At 42.5% G+C, this 24991-nt stretch overlaps 1 protein-coding gene across 6 annotated transcripts in view; it reads right to left on the bottom strand.

The window, feature by feature from the left end:
- The window catches only part of REEP3 (receptor accessory protein 3), a 190634-nt gene that overhangs the window by 22062 nt on the left and 143581 nt on the right, over positions 1 to 24991 (bottom strand). For all 6 annotated transcript variants that reach the window (XM_069753633.1, XM_069753632.1, XM_069753636.1 and 3 more), the window contains exon 6: positions 13456 to 13603. In XM_069753633.1, the coding sequence (XP_069609734.1) occupies positions 13456 to 13603 (148 nt within the window). The remainder of the gene's footprint in view (positions 1 to 13455; positions 13604 to 24991) is intronic.

Below are 24991 nucleotides of genomic sequence, written 5' to 3'. Positions count from 1 at the left end.
ACTTGGATATCCTTGGAGAACAGACTAGACAAGTTGGAACGAGAGAGACGCAGCAATGTCGGACAGCTCTTTGGTCTGTCTTGGATAAACAGAATTTCACAGGCAAGAGACTTGTTGAACTTGGAATAGTAGAACTTTCTAAAAGCAAGATAAAACATTACAGAAAGCCAAGACTAACAGAAGCTGGGGAACAGTAAAAGGAATATATGGTTTAAACACTTCTCCCAGAGCGCTATAAAGTGGATATTAACCATTAAAATTCTGCATGGTCGGCGGGCAGAAGCCATCATGTGTATTACATTCGCCATAATAAACGTGAAAGAGACCGGTTAATGTGTGCCACAAATCGAAGCATCATTGAATGAAAATGACACCATTTACCTTTCAGCATGTAGATTTACTAATTAGCGGGGCTTTCTGCCTGGCTGAAGATCAACCGGCGCGCACCCAAACCCCATGATGACGTGCGATATTTTATGTTTCGCTTACCAGGTGGAGATGACATTAGGATTGCAGTATATTTCTACATGTATATTAAAAGGGTAATTATGATAAAAAAAGACAATATATTGAGGCTGCTATACGCTGCCGATTGGTGGGGGTCCAGGGCCTATGACCCCATTGATTGGTCAAAACACCACTTTGGTGCCCTTAGGGTATGTTTCCACGTTCAGGAAATGCTGTGTTTTTGACGCTGCGTTGAGCCGCAGCGTCTACATGTTACGGCATAGTGGAGGGGATTTAATGAAATCCCGTCTCCACTATGCAGGAAAAAACGCATGCGGCATAGCTGCGAAAACGCACATGCGGCGTGTCTTTTCAGAACGCAGCATGTCATTACAATGAGCAAAACACGCAAGAACACCGCAGGTGATCTGCCAGTGACCTCAGGTGCAGATTTGGTCAGGATTTTACCTGCATAAAATCCTGACCAAATCCTGAAGCAAGCCTGAACGTGGACACATACCCTTAGAGACGTTTCGACCTATTATAGCCATTTTTTTTTTTAAATGAAATGATAGGTACCTTTTAAAAGCACCATAGCGCTATAAAACACCAGGATAACCAAATACTAAGTAATGAGTATTGCCAGTGGCATAATTATAGCGGTATTATCTGACAAAGCTGTGACCAGGACCCTTCGGTTCAGTTTCCTCTGAGTTTTTGGTGTATTTTTGAAGCAGCATATTTTCACTACACAAAAAACCTCAGCGTCTTACAGCAAAGTAAATGGGATTTATAGAAATATCAAGGCCATGATGATCTTTTTACGCTGCGTCAATCGACTGCAATGTGTGTTTGCAATCCACAACACAGGTAATTTCTCTCGAGGGTACAATGGAGTTTGTGTGGATTTTTCTCATACAACTGCATTATATGAAAAATATCTGCAGATAAAAAACGCATATGTGTTTCCATTGCAAAAATGCAGGAAAAACATATGTTATCTGCACGAAACTATCAATAAAGTTTTGTTAAAGCCAAATAAAATCTAAAAAATAAAAAAATCGCTTTATTTAAAAACATGACATACATAAAAAGACAACAAAACTGCAGTGTCAAAAATGTGATAAAAATGCATGTAAAAAATGCAAGTAACCTAATATGTTCAGAAATTCTGCAAAAAAAACTGCGACACCAAAAATTCACAAAGTTCTCGTGGGAAAGTAGCCTTAGACCATAAGCTTCCCTGCCACATAAAGTCCTGGCATTGTAACATCTCTAGTTACATCCCTTTTTATTATATGAGGCTTTAACACCCCTGCACAGCAGGGCACATGTACCATAGAGGCAGCCAACGTAACTACTATATCGCCCTTTGGGAGAGCGGCCCAGCCAAAGTTACCGTACTTATTTTGCTGTGTGGATGCAGTGCTCTCCTCTTTCTAGTCCTACAATGCTGGTAAATAAGAATCCTGGCAAAAGGGGCAAAAAAGCAATATGTTTCTGTCTCAGATGGTTAAGGTTTTTGTGGCATTAACCTCTGTTATAAGGTTGATGAGAGCAGCAGACATATATACATGCTAGGGAATTATTTAAAGGGAACCTGTCTCCCCCCTCAGGCGTTTAACTAAAAGAGCCACCTTGTGCAGCACTAATGCTGCATTCTGAAAAGGTGGATCTTTTAGTTATGCTCCCTGCACACGCTGAAATTAAATGCTTATAAAATGTGCCCCCTCAAACCGTGAAATAGTCCCGGGGCGGGTCTTTCCCCCCTAATCAGACACAGTACAGCTGTCACTTTGGGCCTGTGGGCGCCGCCTCCTCTTGCTTCATTAGCGTTTCCGGCGCCTGCGCTTTAAGTATTTTTTTCCGCGCATGCGCAGTTGCGCTGCCCTTCAAACTTACAGCGCAAGCACCAGGGACGCTGATGAAGCAGGAGGAGGCGGCACCCACAGGTGCATTAGTGCTACACAAGGTGGCTCTTTTAGTTACAAACACCTGAGGGGGTGACATGTTTCCTTTAAAGTATTCTTGCACAAGATCATTATTGAATTCTTGGGGCCAGATTAAAAAAAAAAAAGCTTCCAAGCTAGAATTCTGGAGTAAAAGCTTTGAAAAGTAGAAAAAATTTAGGCGCAGAATTGCACCCACTTTTGGCGATCTCACGCCAGTTTCTCCCAGCTCAGGTAAAATGAGCGGAGCTGGAGTGTGATGAAGGTTTGGCAACCAATCCTCATCAAATTCATGGCAAGCGGCGCCAACTGCTAAGCCACAAATCTTACTCCAGCATGCGCCTCTTCATGAATCAGGAGCGTCTGACTCCAGCACATCTCCCTCATCAAGACCGGAGGGAACAAAGCCAGTCTTGATTCATTAAACCCTTGCTGTGGGAGAATTGTTTCTTGAAATACAATCTCAATTATTCAAAGCCAAAATACTAAATGCCATCTTCTCACGGAAGGATTCTCTGGAGAACAGTGAGAATGAGCTTTGGAGTCGGTAAGCCAAACCTCCAACTCCTCCATTTCCCTGACTCCCCAGCACTGGTCACTACTGAGCATGTACATAAAGTGCAGCACAGATTCATCTCATCTACGACTCCCCAGCACTGGTCACTACTGAGCGTGTACAGAAAGTGCAGCACAGATTCATCTCATCTACGACTCCCCAGCACTGGTCACTACTGAGCATGTACAGAAAGTGCAGCACAGATTCATCTCAGCTACGACTCCTCAGCACTGGTCACTACTGAGCGTGTACATAAAGTGCAGCACAGATTCATCTCATCTACGACTCCCCAGCACTGGTCACTACTGAGCATGTACAGAAAGTGCAGCACAGATTCATCTCAGCTACGACTCCTCAGCACTGGTCACTACTGAGCGTGTACATAAAGTGCAGCACAGATTCATCTCAGCTACGACTCCCCAGCACTGGTCACTACTGAGCTTGTACATAAAGTGCAGCACAGATTCATCTCCACTAACAGACGAGATCCTTAGATCAGGAACAGAACAGACCCCAAGATAACCATCAATCAGATGCAACCACATAAATGCCATGTAATAAATATTTGCAGTGCTGCAGAAAAGTTTTAGGCGGGTGTGGAAAAAAATGCTGCGAAGTAAGAATACTTTATATTTACACACACTTTTTATCTATATCCTTACAATTCAACCAACTCTGTAAATTCTGCAAGCTTTTCACCGCCAAAATCAACGCGTGTGTGGCCGACCAAAATATGGAGGCGATAGGCAAAGGCAGCGAGCGAAATATTCTGGCAGCGATAGACTACTCTTCTCCTTTAAAGGTTAACAGAATACTGAAGTAGATCAGTCACCAAACTGCATATAATAGTTAAACCATCTGATAGAGCTGATGAAGCTGGTCTCCTTACTTTGATAATCCATGTCAGAATGCCTGTAACATTCTTTGTGAATCTTTTCCTGCCCAACATTTAAAAGCCTCATTTACATTGAAGGATTATTGAGTCATTCTGATAGGCAACTTAAAAAAGCAGCTCGTATTGTGTAGTTTGGTGCTAGTGGTCTTTCTAGAAGAAAAATTATCGGATTTTCAAATGAGAATTCCATGTGAATTGAGGCGTCCGTAGTTTGGGATTTCGACCAATTAGCCTTCCCTGACAGATATGAGACGTTATGGACATAGCATGGATATCAAATTGACTCGAATGGTGTAACCTATTTGGTGGCATTAATAAGTGATTAAACACGTGTTGGCAAATTATCCTGCCTTAGGTCCCAGCGACCGGAAAACATACTATCAATTTATTTCAGGAGCCTTTTGAATAAAAAAAAAAAAAAAGGATTGTAAATAGCAGACAGCCCTTTAATTAATAACTAGGTGTTAGGGCTGTCATGGGGGCACAAACCTATTCAGTCCATTACTGTGCCGTTCGTGCTCTTTATAAATCTGACAACAAAACATTGAATATCCTTCAACCAAATGGAGCTTATATGACAAATCAATATGATATGTAGTAAGTTTTGTAGGATCTATGGCGCCGCCTGTATCTCGCCGATATGAAACCATCCCTTTAAGTAAAAAAACAAACATTTTTACAACACCTTTCTGTTTGTATTTTCACAGTAAAAACATATCTGCCAAAAACCAGTAGGTGGCAGTAGCGCCATGCCGTGGCGTCCTACGCGGTGCAGCGACATCTGGGTTCCATTATTTCCTACTTCCTGTCTCTTTTCAAAACAAACCGTTCTACATCACATCTATGAACGCACAGATTATTATGAAACGTCCCAAATTATTTGGATTACAATAAGCATCTGAATTTCGTTTTCCTTGATGAAACGGCAGTCCCTGCGGTAAACAGAAGAATTAGTTAGGCCTTTTTCCATTACTAACACTCCGCTATTTACTGGTAATACCGTCTACAGTGACTAACTCTAAAAATCGAAAAATCTGTTTTATTTTATGGAAGCCTCGGATTTCTCAATTTGCAGAAATGTGGCGCTCGGCATGAGACTCTGAGCTGCTCCATTAAAATTCCTGGTAGACGAGCAGCGCGTTGAGTATTGCAGTCATGTCGGCACGGTGCTCAACCATTTCCAGACTAGCTTCTCAGAAATCTTTTTATCTTTTTTTTCCCCCTACTTGCTTATGAATTTACATCTTCTTCATTGTATTCCATCAACGTGAAGCTTGCTAGATCGGCTTTGTCAAGTGTCTGGGGAAAAATGGCAATATATCAGCCAGACCTGGAGCAAATGATGGAGATTATCACTCCGATTACAGATTATAAAGGAAGACTTGGTTTTCCTACAGCGGTAAACGTCAGCAAGCCACAAGGCGGTAATGACCCTGCAGTGTCATTTTTATTGCATTGGATCATCAATGCCTCTACAAATACCAAAATCTGATATTTTCCTCAAACAATCCTATTTGAAATCCATTTTTTGTGTCTGTCTGTACACGTAGCAAATTATGGACATCCTCAAAGGCAGGAGTCACTCGTAAATGACCTACAGCTTAAATGTTTTTAGGTTAAAAGTATTTTAAAAAAATGTTTGATAATGTTTGTTTTTATATCTAAATGTTAAAAAAAAATAATCTTGCAATTTTCACACTGGCTACTAGGCCTAAATTCAACTCAAACTTCCTGTGTTTCTATTCAGCAGTCAAGTGTAGACTAACAGCACTAGGCTGGAACAACTCCTGATTAAGTATTTTCTGCTCATGCGCTGATCTGGGCAAGGGATTTTGTGCAGGGATGGGCATTAGGTGAGCAAGGTAACACCTTCTTGAACTTGGTTAATAAATTGTCCATCACATTATAACATGGCAGAGAGCACCAAAATTTCATTGCTTTTACAGTAAAGAATCCTCTACCTACAAAGGTCAAACAAAACATAGCATAAGTCAGGTCAATGGGACCCTTTCAAAATTGAAAACGGCACCCGTGGTGTATATGGCTTGGTGCACAAGCAGTATCCAGCCCCATAACATATAGCACAGAGACTTCGCACTCAAAAAATATGAAAACAGCATTTTATTTGTACAAGAGCTCTACTAAATCAAACGTTTCGGTCTTACCCAACCTTCATCAGTAATACTGTGCGAAAGGACAAAACAATTACATAAAACATTTTGTTTGTCCTTTTTCACAGCATTACTGATTAAGGTTGGATAAGATCAAAAAGTTCGATTTGGTGGATTGCCTGTACCAATAAAAAGCAATTTTCATGATTTTTGAGTGCCAGGTCACTTTGCTATAGGTTAGTGTGACCCAGCATACATGTTTACCTGCCCTCAAAAAATCATCAAGGTACACACTTTTGGAATTGTTATATTACAAACATCTTGGAGAACTATTCGCAGATCTTCTGTGGATGTCGCTAGCGCAAATCTTATCTTCATTTATTCCCAAACAGACTTGATGTTGAGATCAGAAGTTGTCTCCAGGGAAGAACTGCAGCAAGAAAGCAATTCCTCCTACATGGAAACAAGGCCAAAGGACTCAACTATACACCAAAACATAAGAAAATGGCAGATGTTCTGGATTAACAAGTCAAAATGTGAAATAATTGGCTCTAACAGAAGGCAGTTTGATGCCGAAGTGTCTGCAGGCAACAGTGAAGCATGGTGGAGGGTCCCTGAAAATTTGGGGCTGCAGTTCAACAAAGTGAGTTGGGGATTTGAGCAAGATTAAGGATTTCCTCAATGCTGAGAAATACAGGCAGATGCTTACCCATCATACAATACTCCCAGGAGGGCTTCAGGTTGACTCAAAATTTATTCTGCAGCAGGACAATGACCCCAAACATACAGCCAATGTCAATAAGATCTATCTTCACAGTACCGATTTCTGAAACTTAACATGGACAAAACAGAATTCATCATCTTTCCCCATCTCACGTGACCCCCCCCCCCCCAACGAACCTATCCATTACAGTAAATGGCTGCCCACTCAACCCAGTCCCACAAGCTCGCTGCCTCGGGGTAATCCTTGACGCGGATCTCTCCTTCAAACCACATATTCAAGCCCTTTCCACTTCCTGCCGACTTCAACTCAAAAATATTTCACGAATCCGTTCATTCCTCAACCAAGAATCTGCAAAAACCTTAGTCCATGCCCTCATCATCTCTCGCCTTGACTACTGCAACCGCCTGCTCTGTGGCCTCCCCTCGAACACTCTTGCACCCCTCCAATCTATTCTAAACTCTGCTACCCGACTAATCCACCTGTCCCCCCGCTATTCCCCAGCTTCTCCCCTCTGTCAATCCCTTCACTGGCTCCCCATTGCCCAGAGACTCAAGTACAAAACTCTAACCATGACATACAAAGCCATCCACAACCTGTCTCCTCCATACATCTGTGACCTTGTCTCCCGGTACTTTCCTGCACGCAACCTCCGATCCTCACAAGATCTCCTTCTCTACTCCCCTCTTATCTCCTCTTCCCACAATCGCATACAAGATTTCTCGCGCATCACCCCTACTCTGGAACCCTCTACCACAACACATCAGACTCTTGCCTACCATCGAAACCTTCAAAAAGAGCCTGAAGACCCACCTCTTCCAACAAGCCTATAACCTGCAGTAACCACCGACTGACCAAACCGCTGCATGACCAACTCTACCCTCACCTACTGTATCGTCACCCATCCCTTGTAGATTGTGAGCCTTTGCGGGCAGGGTACTCTCTCCTCCTGTACCAGTTATGACTTGTATTGTTTAAGGTTATTATACTTGTTTTTATTATGTATACCCCTCCTTTACATGGAATAAATGGCGCTATAACAATAAATAATAATACCGAAGAACAAGGAGTCCTGTAAATGAGGATATGGATCATACAGGGCCCTGATTTCCACATTGAGTCGGTCTGGGATTTCATGAAGAGACAGAAGGCTTTGTGGTTATTCCTTTATGATGGTTTGTAACACCCTCCTTGAAGAGTTCCATCAAAAACTGCATGTACACAGTGTTCCAAATTATTATGCAAATTGGATTTAAGTGTCAAAGATTTAATTATTTGGTTTTTCAAATAAACTCATGGATGGTATTGCGTCTCAGGGCTCAATGGATCACTGAAATCAATCTTAAACATATTTGATAATTGGTTTTCCAGGTGATTCTAATTAAAGGAAAACTACTTAAAAATGATGTTCCACATTATTAAGCAGGACACCTTTTTCAAGTAACATGGGAAAGACAAAGAATCTCTCTGCTGCTGAAAAGCATCAAATAGTGCAATGCCTTGGTCAAGGGATGAAAACATTAGATATTTCATGAAAACTTAAGAGTGATCATCATAATGTGAAGTGATTGAAGTGATTTGTGGCTGATTTTGAGCACAGACAGAGTTCATACAGATAAAGGCATAATGAGGAAGGTTTCTGCCAGGCAAGTTCATCGGATTAAGAGAGCAGCTGCTAAAAAGCAGTTACAAACCAGCAAACAGATATTTGAAGCTGCTGGTGCCTCTGGAGTCCCTCAAACCTCAAGGATCCTTCAAGGCTTGCTGTGGTGCATAAACCTACTATTCGGTCACCCCTAAACAGTGTTCACAAGCAGAAACGGTTGCAGTGGGCCCAGACATACCTGAAGACTAATTGCAAACAGTCTTGTTTACTGATGAATGTCGAGCAACCCTGGATGGTCCAGATGGATGGAGTATTGGATGGTTGGTGGATGGCCACCATCTCCCAACGAGGCTGCGACGTCAGCAAGGAGGTGGAAAAGTGATGTTTTGGGCCAGAATCATGGGGAAACAGCTGGTAGGGCCCTTTAAGGTTCCTGAAGGTGTGATAATGACCTCTGCAAAGTATATAGAGTTTCTGACAACTTTCTTCCATGGTATAAAAAGCAGGAATGTGCCTTCAGGAGCAAAATCATCTTCATGCATGACAATGCATGTTGTGCTGCAAAGAATACCTCTGAGCTATGGGCATAAAAGGAGATAAACTCATGGTGTGGCCACCATCTTCCCTTGACCTCAACCCTATAGAGAACCTTTGGAGTATCATCAAGCAAAAGATCTATGAGGGTGGGAGGCAGTTCACATCAAAACAGCAGCTCTGGGAGGCTATTCTGACTTCATGCAAAGAAATACAAGCAGAAACTCTCCAAAAACTCACAAGTTCAATGGATGCAAGAATTGTGAAGGTGATATCAAAGAAGGGTCCTATGTTAACATGTAACTTGGCCTGTTAGGATGTTTTGGAGTTAAATAGCTTTTTTGTTCAGTGAATGTGACCTCCTGATGCTGAAAATATCACAAATGAGCATTTTCAGTTCTTTAAAACATATCAAATGTTTAGAAATTCTACTGTACCTAATAATTTGGAAGAGTGAATTTTGAGTTTTTATTCATTTTGGAGATTATACTGTTATCATTTGGAGGTTTCTTCAACAAAATTTGATGTATAACCTAACGGTGATGACTTTTATTAGACTGACTGTCGTTTGCACCGACCATTTAGGAAAATCCGAGAAAAATATCATTTGCATAATAATTTGGAACATGGTGTAAGTGTAGAGAGAAGAATTGATGCTTTGATGGTGTTTTGAAGGTAAAGGGCATTCACACCAAATATTGATTTGATTTAACTTTCTCTTCTGCTTATTCACTTTGCAATGTGTTAATTGATAAAAATAAACTGCTAAAGGGAATCGGTCTGTGGGCTCGACCCTCCGAAGCTATAAGTATGGGTATGCAGGTCATAAAAAGTTGAATAAAACGACACCTTGATAGCTGTGATCCGATGTCTTAATAACCCCTTAAACCCCAAGGGTGGTTTGCACGTTAATGACCGGGCCAATTTTTACAATTCTGACCACTGTCCCTTTATGAGGTTATAACTCTGGAACGCTTCAACGGATCCTGATGATTCTGACACTGTTTTCTCGTGACATATTGTACTTCATGATAGTGGTAAAATTTATTTGATATTACCTGCGTTTATTTGTGAAAAAAACAGAAATTTCGTGAAAATTTAGAAAATTTCATAATTTTCCAACTTTGAATTTTTATGCCCTTAAATCACAGAGATTTGTCACACAAAATACTTAAGTAACTTTTCCCACATGTCTACATCAGCACAATTTTGGAACCCAAATTTTTTATTTTTTTTGTTAGGGAGTTATAAGGGTTAAAAGTTGACCAGCAATTTCTCATTTTTACAACACCCTTTTTTTTTAGGGACCACATCACATTTGAAGTCATTTTGATAACCAAGTCTGACACCATTCTAAAAACTGCACCCCCTTAAGGTGCTTAAAACTGCATTCAAGAAGTTTATTAAGCCTTCAGGTGTTTCACAGGAATTTTTGGAATGCTTAAAAAAAAAAAAAAAAAAAAAAAAAAAAATGAACATTTAACTTTTTTTCACAAAAAATGTAATTCAGCTCCAATTTGTTTTATTTTACCAAGGGTAACAGGAGAAAATGGACCCCAAAAGTTGTTGTACAATTTGTCCTGAGTACGCAGATACCCCATATGTGGGGGTAAACCACTGTTTGGGCGCATGGCAGAGCTAGGAAGGGAAGGAGCACCATCTGACTTTTCAATGCAAAATTCACTGGAATTGAGATGGGACACCATGTTGCGTTTGGAGAGCCCCTGAGGTGCCTCAACAGTAGAAACCCCCCACAAGTGACACCATTTTGGAAAGTAGACCCCCTAAGGAACTACCGCCCCCAATTTTTTATTTTCCCAAGGGTAACAGGAGAAATTGGACCCAAAAGTTGTTGTGCAATTTGCCCCGAGTACACTGATACCCCATATGTGGGGGTAAACCACTATTCGGGTGCATGGCAGAGCTCGGAAGGGAAGGAGCACCGTTTGACTTTTCAATGCAAAATTGACAGGAATTGAGATGGGATGCCATGTTGCGTTTGGAGAGCCCCTGATGTGCCTAAACAGTAGAAACCCGCCACAAGTGACCCCCATATTGGAAACTAGACTCCCCTAAGGAACTTATCTAGATGTGTTGTGAGAACTTTGAACCCCAAAGTGTTTCACTACAGTTTATAACGCAGAGCCGTGAAAATAAAAAAAAATAATTTTTTTCCCACACAAATGTTTTTATAGCCCCTCAAATTTTTATTTTCCCAAGGGTAACAAGAGAAATTGGACCTCAAAAGTTGTTGTCCAATTTGTCCTGGGTACGCTGATACCCCATATGTTGGAGTAAACCCCTGTTTGGGCACACAGGTGAGCTCGGAAGGGAAGGAGCAATGTTATACTTCTTCAACGTAGAATTGGCTGGAATTGAGATCAGACGCCATGTCGAGTTTGGAGAGCCCTGATGTGCCTAAACAGTGGAAACCCCCAATTGTAACTGAAACCCTAACCCCAACCACACCCCTAACCCTAACCACACCCCTAACCCCAACCCTAACCACACCCCTAACTCAAACACCCCTAACCCTAATCCCAACTGTAAATGTAATCCAAACCCTAACTTTGAACCAACCCTAACTGTAGCCCCAACCCTAACTGTAGCCCCAACCCTAACTGTAGCCCTATCCCTAACTGTAGCCCTATCCCTAACTGTAGCCCTATCCCTAACTGTAGCCCCAACCCTAACCCTAACTTTAGCCCCAACCCTAACTTTAGCCCCAGCCCTTACTGTAGCCCTAACCCTAGCCCCAACCCTAACTTTAGCCCCAACCCTAACTTTAGCCCCAACCCTAACTTTAGCCCCAACCCTAACTGTAGCCCCAACCCTAACTTTAGCCCCAACCCTAACTGTAGCCCCAACCCTAACTGTAGCCCAAACCCTAACTGTAGCCCAAACCCTAGCGGGAAAATGGAAATAAATACATTTTTTTAATTTTATTTTTCACCAAACTAAGGGGGTGATGAAGGGGGATTTGAATTACTATTTATAGCGGGTATTTTAGCGGATTTTTATGATTGGCAGCTGTCACACACTAAAAGACTCTGTTTATTGCAAAAATGTTTTTCCGTCTCCACATTTTGAGAGCTATAATGTTTCCAAATTTTGGTCCACAGAGTCATGTGAGGTCTTGTTTTTTGCAGGCCGAGTTGACATTTTTATTGTTATCATTTTCAGGCACGTGACATTTTTGGATCGCTTTTTATTCCGATTTTTGTGAGGCAGAATGACCAAAAACCAGCTATTCATGAATTTCTTTGGGGGGGGGAGGACTATAACTTTAATTTTTTCGCTGATGATGCTGTATGGCGGCTCGTTTTATGCGGGACAAGATGACGTTTTCAGCGGTACCATGGTTATTTATATCCATCTTTTTGATCGTGCGTTATTCAACTTTTTGTTTGTCGGTAGGACAATAAAGCGTTGTTTTTGCCTCTTTTTTTATGGCGTTCATTGAAGGGGTTAACTAGTGGGACAGTTTTATAGGTGGGGTCGTTGTGGAAGCGGTGATACTAAATAAGTGTAGTTTTATTTTATTTTTTTATTATTTAGATAAAAAAATATATATTGTTCCCATAAATGCATTTCTTTATTTAGGTTTTTTTTTTTTTTTTTTTTTTACACATCTAGATATATATATGTTTTTTTTTACTTTACAACGGTGTCCGGGGGGGGGGTGTTTCGGGGAGACCACACTATAGAGTCAGATCACTGATCTGACACTTTGCACAGCACTGTCAGATCAGTGATGACAAGCAGGGCTGCAGGCTTACCAGCGCCTGCTCTGAGCAGGTGCTTGTAAGCCACCTCCCTGCAGGACCCGGAAGTAGCCCCGCGGCCATTTTGGATACGTGACCTGCAGGGAGGAGACGCTAGGTACAAGGTAAGCACATCGCCTTGTACCGAGGGTCTCAGGGAAGCACGCAGCGAGCCCCCTCCCTGCGCAATGTTTCCCTATGCCCCCGGAACGCTGTGATCATGTTTGATCGCAGTGTTTCGGGGGTTAATGTGTCTGTGACCGCTCCTGGCATATAGTGCCAGATGTCAGCTGCGATAGTCAGTCGTGAGCGCGGCCGATTGCATATGACGTACTATCCCGTCACTGGGAATTAAGTTACAGGTCACCTCGACGCGATAGTACATCATATGGGATTAACGGGGTTAAGGAAAAAGTTGGTTTCTCAGGAATAAGTAAATTAGCTGTTAAGATCTATGGGCCAGGCACAGATCTTCCTGCGAATCCACCTCCAGAGATTATTTTAAATGAAGGGGGTGTTACCAGTGTGAGACATGTTGATCAGGAGAGCAGACTGTCAGTCATTACATGTCTCACACCGGTAACTTCCCCACTTTAATTTAAAATAATCTCTGGAGGCAGATTCTCAGGGAGATCTATGTCCGGCCCTTGGATCTTACCTGCTCATTTATATTTAAGAAAAATGTGGATTTCTCTGGAATAAGAAATCAGACCGCAGATATCAAGGTATCATTTTATGCAACTTTCTACGCCCTACATGCCCATATAGACGGCTTAGGAGGGTTGATCCTATTGATAGATTTACTTTTAAACATTCTTTGTAGCATTTTACCACACCTGCCAAAAATACTTGCACAGTACGGCATCACTCACCAGATCCTTCACCGCCAGTGTTTTTAAGTTTCTTTTGTGCTTCAGGTAAAGCCTGGTAGAGTCTGTTACTGACAGTCTCATCTCCTTGTATTGCTGTCAAGTCGTGCATACTGAAACTTCTAAGTCGTTCCGTAATAGCTCCTTGGCCCTGGTGAAGGACACGAAATAAAACACAATATAAAATCTGCATTATGTCAAAACATTTATATTACATACAAAGTGAAATAAAAGTCAACAAGCCATTCATGGTTTTCTATAGCAGTGTCCAACTTGTGCTTGGCACATGAAAGTAGTAATGGCGGCGAACAAAAATGGAAATAGGGGTGTTGCCATAATACAAGCAATGCATCATAAATCGCCACAAAGAATTTCTGTAAGATACATTTTAACATTGAATGGGTGTTCCCATATCATGTCTATTTGTAGGAACAAAAGGTTTTTCTACTGCCTCTCTTACAGGAACACCCAAGTGAAAGCCCCTTCACTGTGTTCGTAAAAGACCTAGACTGGGTCGTACGCAATACTGCGATTCTCATTTCAGTGTTCCTTGAATATCACCCAGGTCCAGCACTTTAAAAGGTTGTTGGTTGAAAACCTATCCACAGAATAGGTGTTAATTGGTAGCGGTCCTACTGCTGGGATCCACACTCATCGGTAAAATGCAAAACTTTTATCCCCATTAGAATGGATAGACAGCGCACATGCACATCCAACGTGCTGCTCCTTTTTGGTACACCTTCCATGGGTATTAACATTCTGTTCTGATGAATGGAGGCAATCCCAGCAATGGGACACCACCGATCAGCAAGTTAACACCTATCCTCAGAATAAATGATAACTTATTATCATTGGACATTCCCGATAATGGGAACCTGTCACCCCAAAAATCAAAGGTGAGCTAAGCCCACCAGCATCAGGGGCTTATCTACAGCATTCTGCAATGCTGTAGATAAGCCGCCGATGTATCCTGAAAGATGAGAAAAAGAGGTTAGATTATACTCACCCAGGGGCATTCCCTGCTGCAGTCCGGTCCGATTGATGTCGCGGTCCGGCGCCTCCCATCTTCATCAGATGACGTCCTCCCCTTGTCTTCACACTGCAGCTCCGGCACAGGCGTACTTTGTCTGCCCTGTTGAGGGCAGAGCAAAGTACTGCAGTGCGCAGGCGCTGGGTCTCTCTGACCTTTCCCGACACCTGCGCACTGCGGTACTTTGCTCTGCCCTCAATAGGGCAGACAAATTACGCCTGCGCTGGAGCCGCAGCGTGAAGACAAGAAGAGAGTAAATCATCGTAAGAAGATGAGAGGTGCCGGACCGGACCGCGACACCTATCGTACCGGGACCGCCCCTGGGTGAGTATAATCTAACCTCTTTTTCTCATCTTTCAGGTTACATCGGGGGCTTATATATTATAAGCCCCTGATGCTGGTGGACTTAGCTCACCTTCAATTTTGGGGGTGACAGGTTCCCTTTAACAGATTCTCACCTACCCAACGTTTTAACATTCCTTAAAAGGAATAGAGACAGTTTCTTCCAGCTTGATGAATGTCAAGGCTACAGCTGATCAGTGGTCGCTAATTGGACGCATTAGCCACGCGAGATCCCCAGCTGCAAGATGAAGGAGACTGAGGTGGAGCAAGTAGCGGTGCAAGAGAGACTGGGGTCTAGTTAGGGAATATTTGTTTATACAAAAACTTGCGCCCAATAACAATTAGTAGGTCACCACCCCTGTAATGAGCCGCTTCTGCAACTTTGGCAGACCATATAAATGTCTTACTAGGAAGATCCGCAGGACCTTGATCCATCAGTATTCTGTGGCCGATTTACCATTCCCCTTGAATCCTCCAGCTACCTGCCTATATACCCAGTGCCTCCTATGATGAGCAGGTCCAACACAACATCATGAGTGCATAACGCTGCTTAGGAGGACTACTAAATCAACAGAGGCACCTGGAATGCCGACAGGTAGAGGAGGTTCACAGGCCTCTGGTTTGGCAGCCAAGGACTACCGATCTGGCCAATAAACCAGAGTCTTATGGATCTTTTTGCTCAACTTTTTCTTACACAAGATTCCACTGCAGTAAAAAAATAGGCAAAGTTATTATTAAATAGATAGCAGCATCAAACTTCATGGGGGAAACAAACTAGATATTTGAACACCGAGCCTGGTCACTTTGGTCCAAGCAATAAGGTCCCAACTGAAGTCCATTTTTATCATGTTGCAGAGAAAAATTTTGGCATTGCCCAATGCAATCACTTGAATTGTCAGATCTTCTACCATTCACCATATACTGGACACGTAATCAATGTGAACGATCAACCAATTCTCAAATCGGCTGAACAAAGCTTACATGTTGATCACTTCTACATGTGTAGGCCGGATGCCAACAATAGGCCTTACATGTACATACAGCAGCACACAAGCCATTGAAAAAGCAAAAAACCACCAATGTGGTTTATCACACCACAATAAAAAAGAAATGCAAACACCACAAAGTCAAGGGAAAGCCACTGACACGCTGGAACAATATGCTTTACTTTCATTTACCAACCAACTCAGCAGGGAAACACTACTACAGATTTACCTGAAATAAAAAGTACCGTACATTAAAAAGGAGAAGTCAAGTTTAGTAAATCCGGCTTTATAGACCCTATTAGGATATTATGAATTAATAAACGGGGGTTTTACATTGAGGATTCAGGTTGAAAACGTCCCTTGCTTCAGAAAACCAGTCCGATCCTACATTACACAGACTGTAAATAAAAGTTCTAACATTTTGAATACCATATATACTCGAGTATAAGCTGAGATTTTCAGTCCATTTTTTTAGGCTGAAAGTGCCCCTCTTGTCTTATACTCGAGTCATTCCCAGGGGGTCGGCAGGGGAGAGGGAGCGGCGGCTGTCACATCATACTCACCTGCTCCCGGCACGGTCCCTGCTTCTCCGATGTGATGGTCTCCGGGCGCCGCAGCTCTTCCTGTTTTCAGCGGTCACTGGTACCGCTCATTAAAGTAATGAATATGGACACGACTCCATTCCCACAGGGGTGGAGCGCATATTCATTACTTTAATGAGCGGTACCAGTGACCGCTGAACACAGGAACAAGCTGCTGGCCCAGGACGATGGAGAAGCAGGAACCACGCCGGGAGGGTGAATATAACAGGGGAGGGTGAGCATTATGATATTCACCTGTCCCCATTCTCCCGCCGGAATCAGTCTTCCGCATCCTCTGACTGTGACTTCAGGTCAGAGGGCGCAATGATGTGGTTAGTGCGCTCCCTCTGCCTGAACAGTCAGAGCCGGAAGACGGAGCGGCGCACGGCGGTGGAACGGGGACAGGTTAATATCGCAAGTGCCGGGGGCCTGAGCGATTTTTTCATTGCTGCAGCAGCATATGGGGCATAATCTATGGAGCATCTTATAGGGCCATCAACCTTTGTTCAGCAGCATATGGGGCATAATCTATGGAGCATCTTATGGGGCCATCAACCTTTGCGCAGCATTATTTGGGGCATAATATTCTACGGAGCATCTTAAGGGGCCATCATTAATCTTTTGTGCAGCATTATATGGGGCATATTTTAATATGGAGCATCTTTTGGGGCCATTATTAGCCTTTGTGCAGCATTATATGGGGCATATTTTGTATGGAGGATCTTATGTGGCCCAACATGAACTTTATGGAGCATTATATGGGGCTCCTGATTCAATATAGATATTCAAAAACACTTAACCTACTGATGTCTCAATCAATTTTACTTTTATTGGTATCTATTTTTATTTTTGAAATTTACCGTTACCTGCTGCCTTTCCCACCCTAGGCTTATACTCAAGTCAAAAAGTTTTCCCATTTTTTTTGTGGCAAAATTAGGGGCCTCTGTTTATTTTGTTTGTGCAAATGGATAAACAAACAAATGAAAAAAAAAAACAACTTAGCACTGTGCTAGCAATATGCTAATTAGTGGGCAACTAGTTGAGGGGCATTATTTTGACTGGGAACAAAACGGTCTCCCAATAGAAACTGGGCATTGTGTACATTGTGTACAGTGATATTACAATATTGGGTTTTCTATCCAAAATTGCCCAATGGAAAAAAAAAAAAAAAAACAACTTTAACCCCTCTGTGACCTTAGACGTACTATCCCGTCGAGGTGCCCTGGGCTTATCTGACCCTGGACGGGATAGTACGTCATAGCCGATCGGCCGCGCTCACGGGGGGAGCGCGGCCGATCGCGGCCGGGTGTCAGCTGCTTATCGCAGCTGACATCCGGCACTATGTGCCAGGAGCGGTCACGGACCGCCCCCGGCACATTAACCCCTGGCACACCGCGATCAAACATGATCGCGATGTGCCGGCGGTATAGGGAAGCTTCCCGCAGGGAGGGGGCTCCCTGCGGGCTTCCCTGAGCCCCCCGCAGCAACGCGATGTGATCGCGTTGCTGCGAGGGTCTCACCTCCCTCCCTGCTTCCTCCAGCCCCGGATCCAAGATGGCCGCGGATCCGGGTCCTGCAGGGAGGGAGGTGGCTTCACAGAGCCTGCTCAGAGCAGGCACTGTGAAGGCTGCAGCGCTGCATGTCAGATCAGTGATCTGACAGAGTGCTGTGCACACTGTCAGATCACTGATCTGTGATGTCCCCCCCTGGGACAATGTAAAAAAGTTAAAAAAAAAATTTCAAAATGTGTAAAAAAAAAAAATAAAAAAAATATTCCAAAATAATGAAAAAAAATATATATATTATTCCCATAAATACATTTCTTTATCTAAATAAAAAAAAAAACAATAAAAGTACACATATTTAGTATCGCCGCGTCCGTAACGACCCGACCTATAAAACTGTCCCACTAGTTAACCCCTTCAGTAAACACCGTAAGAAAAAAAAAAAAAAAAAACGAGGCAAAAAACAACGCTTTATTATCATACCGCCGAACAAAAAGTGGAATAACACGCGATCAAAAGGACAGATATAAATAACCATGGTACCGCTGAAAGCGTCATATTGTCCCGCAAAAAACGAGCCGCCATACAGCATCATCAGCAAAAAAATAAAAAAGTTATAGTCCTGAGAATAAAGCGATGCAAAAATAATTATTTTTTCTGTAAAATAGTTTTTATCGTATAAAGGCGCCAAACCATAAAAAAATGATATAAATGAGGTATCGCTGTAATCGTACTGACCCGAAGAATAAAACTGCTTTATCAATTTTACCAAACACGGAACGGTATAAACGCCTCCCCCAATAGAAATTCATGAATAGCTGGTTTTTGGTCATTCTTCCTCACAAAAATCGGAATAAAAAGCGATCAAAAAATGTCACGTGCCCGAAAATGTTTTCAATAAAAACGTCAACTCGTCCCGCAAAAAACAAGACCTCACATGACTCTGTGGACCAAAATATGGAAAAATTATAGCTCTCAAAATGTGGTATTGCAAAAAATATTTTTTGCAATAAAAAGGGTCTTTCAGTGTGTGACGGCTGCCAATCATAAAAATCCGCTAAAAAACTCGCTATAAAAGTAAATCAAACCCCCCTTCATCACCCCCTTAGTTAGGGAAAAATAAAAAAAAAATGTATTTATTTCCATTTTCCCATTAGGGCTAGGGTTAGGGCTAGGGTTAGGGCTAGGGTTAGGGCTAGGCTTAGGGTTAGGGCTAGGGTTAGGGCTAGGGTTAGGGCTAGGGTTAGGGCTAGGGTTAGGGCTAGGGTTAGGGTTAGGGCTAGGGTTAGGGCTAGGGTTAGGGCTAGGATTAGGGCTAGGGTTAGGGCTAGGGTTAGGGCAAGGGCTATGGTTAGGGCTACAGTTTTGGTTGGGGCTAAAGTTACAGTTAGGGTTTAGATTACATTTACAGTTGGGAATAGGGTTGGCATTAGGGTTAGGGGTGTGTCAGGGTTAGAGGTGTGGTTAGGGTTACCGTTGGAATTAGGGTTAGGGGTGTGTTTAGATTAGGGTTTCAGTTATAATTGGGGGGTTTCCACTGTTTAGGCACATCAGGGGCTCTCCAAACACGACATGGCGTCCGATCTCAATTCCAGCCAATTCTGCGTTGAAAAAGTAAAACAGTGCTCCTTCCCTTCCGAGCTCTCCTGTGTGCCCAAACAGGGGTTTACCCCAACATATGGGGTATCAGCGTACTCAGGACAAATAGGACAACAACTTTTGTGGACCAATTTCTCCTGTTACCCTTGGGAAAATACAAAACTGGGGGCTAAAAAATAATTTTTGTGGGAAAACAAAAAGATTTTTTATTTTCACGGCTCTGCGTTATAAACTGTAGTGAAACACTTGGGGGTTCAAAGTTCTCACAACACATCTAGATAAGTTCATTGAGGGGTCTAGTTTCCAATATGGGGTCACTTGTGGGGGGTTTCTACTGTTTAGGTACATTAGCGGCTCTGCAAACGCAATGTGACGCCTGCAGACCATTCCATCTAAGTCTGCATTCCAAATGGCGCTCCTTCCCTTCCGAGCCCTCCCATGCGCCCAAACGGTGGTTCCCCCCCACATATGGGGTATCAGCGTACTCAGGACAAATTGGACAACAACTTTTGGGGTCCAATTTCTCCTGTTACCCTAGGGAAAATACAAAACTGGGGGCTAAAAAATAATTTTTGTGGGAAAAAAATTTTGTTTAATTTTTATGGCTCTGCATTATAAACTTCTGTGAAGCCCTTGGTGGGTCAAAGTGCTCACCACACATCCAGATAAGTTCCTTAGGGGGTCTACTTTCCAAAATGGTGTCACTTGTGGGGGGGTTTCAATGTTTAGGCACATCAGTGGCTCTCCAAACGCAACATGGCGTCCCATCTCAATTCCTGTCAATTTTGCATTGAAAAGTCAAACGGCGCTCCTTCCCTTCCGAGCTCTCCCATGCGCCCAAACAGTGGTTTACTGCCACATATGGGGTATCAGCATACTCAGGACAAATTGGACAACAACTTTTGGGGTCCAATTTCTTCTCTTACCCTTGGAAAAATAAAAAATTGGGGGCAAAAATATAATTTTTGTGAAAAAATATGATTTTTTATTTTTACGGTTCTGCATTATAAACTTCTGTGAAGCACTTGGTGGGTCAAAGTGCTCACCACACCTCTAGATAAGTTCCTTAGGGGGTTTACTTTCCAAAATGGTGTCACTTGTGGGGGGTTTCAATGTTTAGGCACATCAGTGGCTCTCCAAACGCAACATGGCGTCCCATCTCAATTTCTGTCAATTTTGCATTGAAAAGTCAAACGGCGCTCCTTCCCTTCCGAGCTCTCCCATGCGCCCAAACAGTGGTTTACTGCCACATATGGGGTATCAGCGTACTCAAGACAAATTGGACAACAACTTTTGGGGTCCATTTTCTCCTGTTACCCTTGGTAAAATAAAACAAATTGGAGCTGAAGTAAATTTTTTGTGTAAAAAAGTTAAATGTTCATTTTTATTTAAACATTCCAAAAATTCCTATTAAACACCTGAAGGGTTAATAAACTTCTTGAATGTGGTTTTGAGCACCTTGAGGGGTGCAGTTTTTAGAATGGTGTCACACTTGGGCATTTTCTATAATATAGACCCCTCAAAATGACTTCAAATGAGACGTGGTCCCTAAAATAAAATGGTGTTGTAAAAATGAGAAATTGCTGGTCAACTTTTAACCCTTATAACTCCCTAACAAAAAAAAAATTTGGTTCCAAAATTATGCTGATGTAAAGGAGACATGTGGGAAATGTTACTTATTAAGTATTTTGTGTGACATATCTCTGTGATTTAATTGCATAAAAATTCAAAGTTTGAAAATTGCGAAATTTTCAAAATTTTCGCCAAATTTACGTTTTTTTCACAAATAAACGCAGGTACTATCAAATAAATTTTACCACTATCTTGAAGTACAATATGTCACGAGAAAACAATGTCAGAATTACCAGGATCCGTTGAAGCGTTTCGGAGTTATAACCTCATAAAGGGACAGTGGTCAGAATTGTAAAAATTGGCCCGGTCCATAATGTGCAAACCACCCTTGGGGGTAAAGGGGTTAAAATCAGGATACTGATAAGTTACGGTGCCTAAAAGTGCACAACTTGCAAAAAATTGTTTGATGACTATTGCAGTGTTTAAGTCAATTTTCAAGATGAATCCATTCTAAAATAATGAAAAAAAAATCTCGCTGTCAATATCTCACACACACACCTTTATGGAAAAATAATAAGGTTCCTCTACAGTGAAATCTTATGCTCAAGAATAATGCAGAAGTGCTTGCTATCTTCTGCATGAAAGGGACAACACTGAATTTGTGTGGATCTACATGGACTAGTCTTCACTAAAAAACTAATTTTTTTTTATAAGTTTTTTTTTTTTTTTTTTATAATGTGAAAAATATTCACTTTGGTTATACCAATAGAGGTTGCCAACCAGGACAAGATCCACTGAAAACAGTATTTGGTTCTCTTCTTACCATGTTTATAATTCTCCCAATATACACAGTCGCAGACCTCTACCACTCACCTAAAAAAAAAAAAAAAATATTGGCAAATACAGTATATATTTATTTTTTTCTTCGTGGGATGCCCTTATATTATGTGGTGGAATTAATTAGACTTTACTAGGGGTTTTCACGGACCTAACAGGCTCATTCTTACTAATATACTTAATCTTTTTTATCTGTCCACTTTCTCTGTTTCAAGACTGTCAAGGTCCCAAAATTAAAATTTTGATGATGTTCCGACACAACCCTCCAAGAGTAAAAGCACTTTTTCCCCTAATCGGTGAGGAGGGCGGAGCTAGTGAAAGAAAAATCTAAAAAACCATAGAAAATAAATGTAAAATTGTTTAGGATGTTAATTTTTTTATTTTAGATACCCAAATAAAATTTGAGACAGACCTAAAAAAGAAAAAACAAAATGACAACACCTACTTGCCTATGCCAAGGGGCACCTGTTCAGTCCATTACTGGGTATACATACAGAATGGAATCACGTTCTTGTGTATATGCTGGACATACTCCAGACGTGAAGTGAACATGGCCTCAAGCTGATAGCAAAGCTGCAATACGGGTCAGCATCTACACAATTTGGACATAATGACTGAATTACGGTAGGTATGGCGGTTTACTTTCAGGTCCGTATAATACATGACGAGACCCCCGTTGTCATGTTTCCAACCTCCAATGTCTTGCTTGCCTTAATGTCCCTGAATGAGCTAGATTATAGATAATACAGGATACAGAACACAAACAAATTAAGCTAAATTATTCATTTGCATTCAGAGCTCAGTAACAAGCGGCACAATATACGGCGACAGCTGCGGATGTAGAATGGAGCAGGAGTGGGAGCAAATAACCTGGAATACAATTAAGTGATGTCGAGACAAAGCGGGATGTTTGGATTTTTACAAAACTATATAGAATATTTAAAAGGTACCATTGAAAAGGGCCATCGGGGGCAAATGTTTTGTTTTCCCATTTGCTTTCATGTTTACTTACTATTTATTCGTCTGAGGACGCCTGATTCAGGCTTGTGCATTTAGCGATGAACCCACCGGTTTTAAAAGTAATGCAAATTGCAGAAAATTCAACGTGCAATCGCCATTATATCTTCCACAAAGTATTTTATTTCAGAAAGCTACAGAACGATCCACAGCAAAATGTCTATATTATATGAAACCGTACTAGGTTTTTGGATTCCGCCCATCATGATTCAAGGGGCAAATAATCTTGGAGGGAGGGGGGTTGGGGGGGGGGATTGAGTTTGACACCTTCCTTCTGATTTTTTTCATGTAAAGCTTGTGATTTTTTTTTTTTTTGCAAAGGTTCATTAATAACAAAAAGGCTGCTTCATAAGTTTGCATATGGCCCCAGAGCGATTAAGCAAAAAAATCTAAGAAAATACATACACATTTTGCAAATTCCTGCCTCTCCGCTCCAGGTCTTCCAACGTGGACAGCGCATGACTGCTGTAGCAAATTGCTGCTGTCACTCATTGACTGGCCAAGAAATAGCAAAACCTGCTGACAGATTAGTTTCAAAGAAAGGGAAGGAAAACCCCTTTAAGGTTTCTCCTTGCTTTCACAGATTCCTTGGACAAGTCCAACTAGCAGTGGTGTAACGACCGCAGTTGCAATACATGCTGCCGGCCAATCAGAGGTCAGTAGCTGACAGCAGCATACGCGTGACTGAGGGCACACTCCAGTCGCTTGGCTTCAGAAGATGGCGCCGCCAGGGATCGTACGAGGAGGGATTATTTGTTTTTTCTTTTATGCATTGAACAACAGCAGCACTAGCAGAATGGGAGAACATGTACACTGCTCAAAAAAAATAAAGGGAACACTAAAATCCCACATCTTAGATATCACAGAATGAAATATTCCAGTTGTAAATGTGTTGAGAGCAATAAAACCTAAAAATTATCAACGTAAAGAACAACTAATATCCTACGGAGGTATGGAGTTTGAATGATGCTCAAAATCAAAGTGGAAAAAGAAGATACAGGGTGATCCAACTTCAGTGGAAATGCCTCAAGACAAGGAAATGATGCTCAGTAGTGTGTGTGGCCTCCACGTGCCTGTATGACCTCCCTACAATGCCTGGAAATGCTCCTGATGAGGAGGTGGATGGTCTCCTGAGGGATCTTCTCCCAGACCTGGACTAAAGCATCAGTCAACTCCTGGACAGTCTGTGGTGCAACGTGACATTGGTGGATGGTGCGAGACATGATGTCCCAGATGTGTTCAATCTGATTCAGGTCTGGGGAACGGGTGGGCCAGTCCATAGCTTCAATGCCTTCATCTTGGAGGAACTGTTGACACACTCCAGCCACAAGGTCTGGCATTATCCTGCATTAGGAGGAATCCAGGGCCAACCGCACCAGCATATGGTCTCACAAGGGATATGAGGATCTCATCTCGGTACCTAATGGCAGTCAGGCTACCTCTGGCAAGGACATGGAGGGCTGTGCGGCCCTCCAAAGAAATGCCACCCGACACCATTACTGACCCACTGCCAAACCGGTCAAGCTGAAGGATGTTGCAGGCAGCAGATTGCTCTCCACGGCGTCTCCAGACTCTGTCACATCTGTCACATGTGCTCAGTGTGAACCTGCTTTCATGTGTGAACAGCACAGGGCGCCAGTGGAGAATTTGCCAATCCTGGTGTTCTGTGGCAAATGCCAAGTGTCCTGCTCGGTGTTGGGCTGTGAGCACAACCCCCATCTGTGGATGTCGGGCACTCAGACAGTCGGTTTCTAACAGTTTGTGCAGACACATGCACATTTGTGGCCTGCTGGAGGTCATTTTTGCAGGGCTCTGGCAGTGCTCCTCCTGTTCCTCCTTGCACAAAGGCTGAGGTAGTTGTCCTGCTGCTGGGTTGTTGCCCTCCTACGGCCCCCTCCACATCTACTGGTGTACTGGCCTGTCTCCTGGTAGCACCTCCAGCCTCTGGACACTACGCTGACAGACACGGCAAATCTTCTTGCCACAACTCGCATTGATGTGCCATCCTGGATGAGCTGCACTACCTGAGCCACTTGTGTGGGCTGTAGAGTCCGTCTCATGCTAGAAAGC

The sequence above is a fragment of the Ranitomeya imitator genome, chromosome 2, assembly GCF_032444005.1.
Source record: "Ranitomeya imitator isolate aRanImi1 chromosome 2, aRanImi1.pri, whole genome shotgun sequence".
Lineage (NCBI taxonomy): Eukaryota > Metazoa > Chordata > Amphibia > Anura > Dendrobatidae > Ranitomeya > Ranitomeya imitator.
This window is presented reverse-complemented; position numbering and strand designations above follow the sequence as displayed.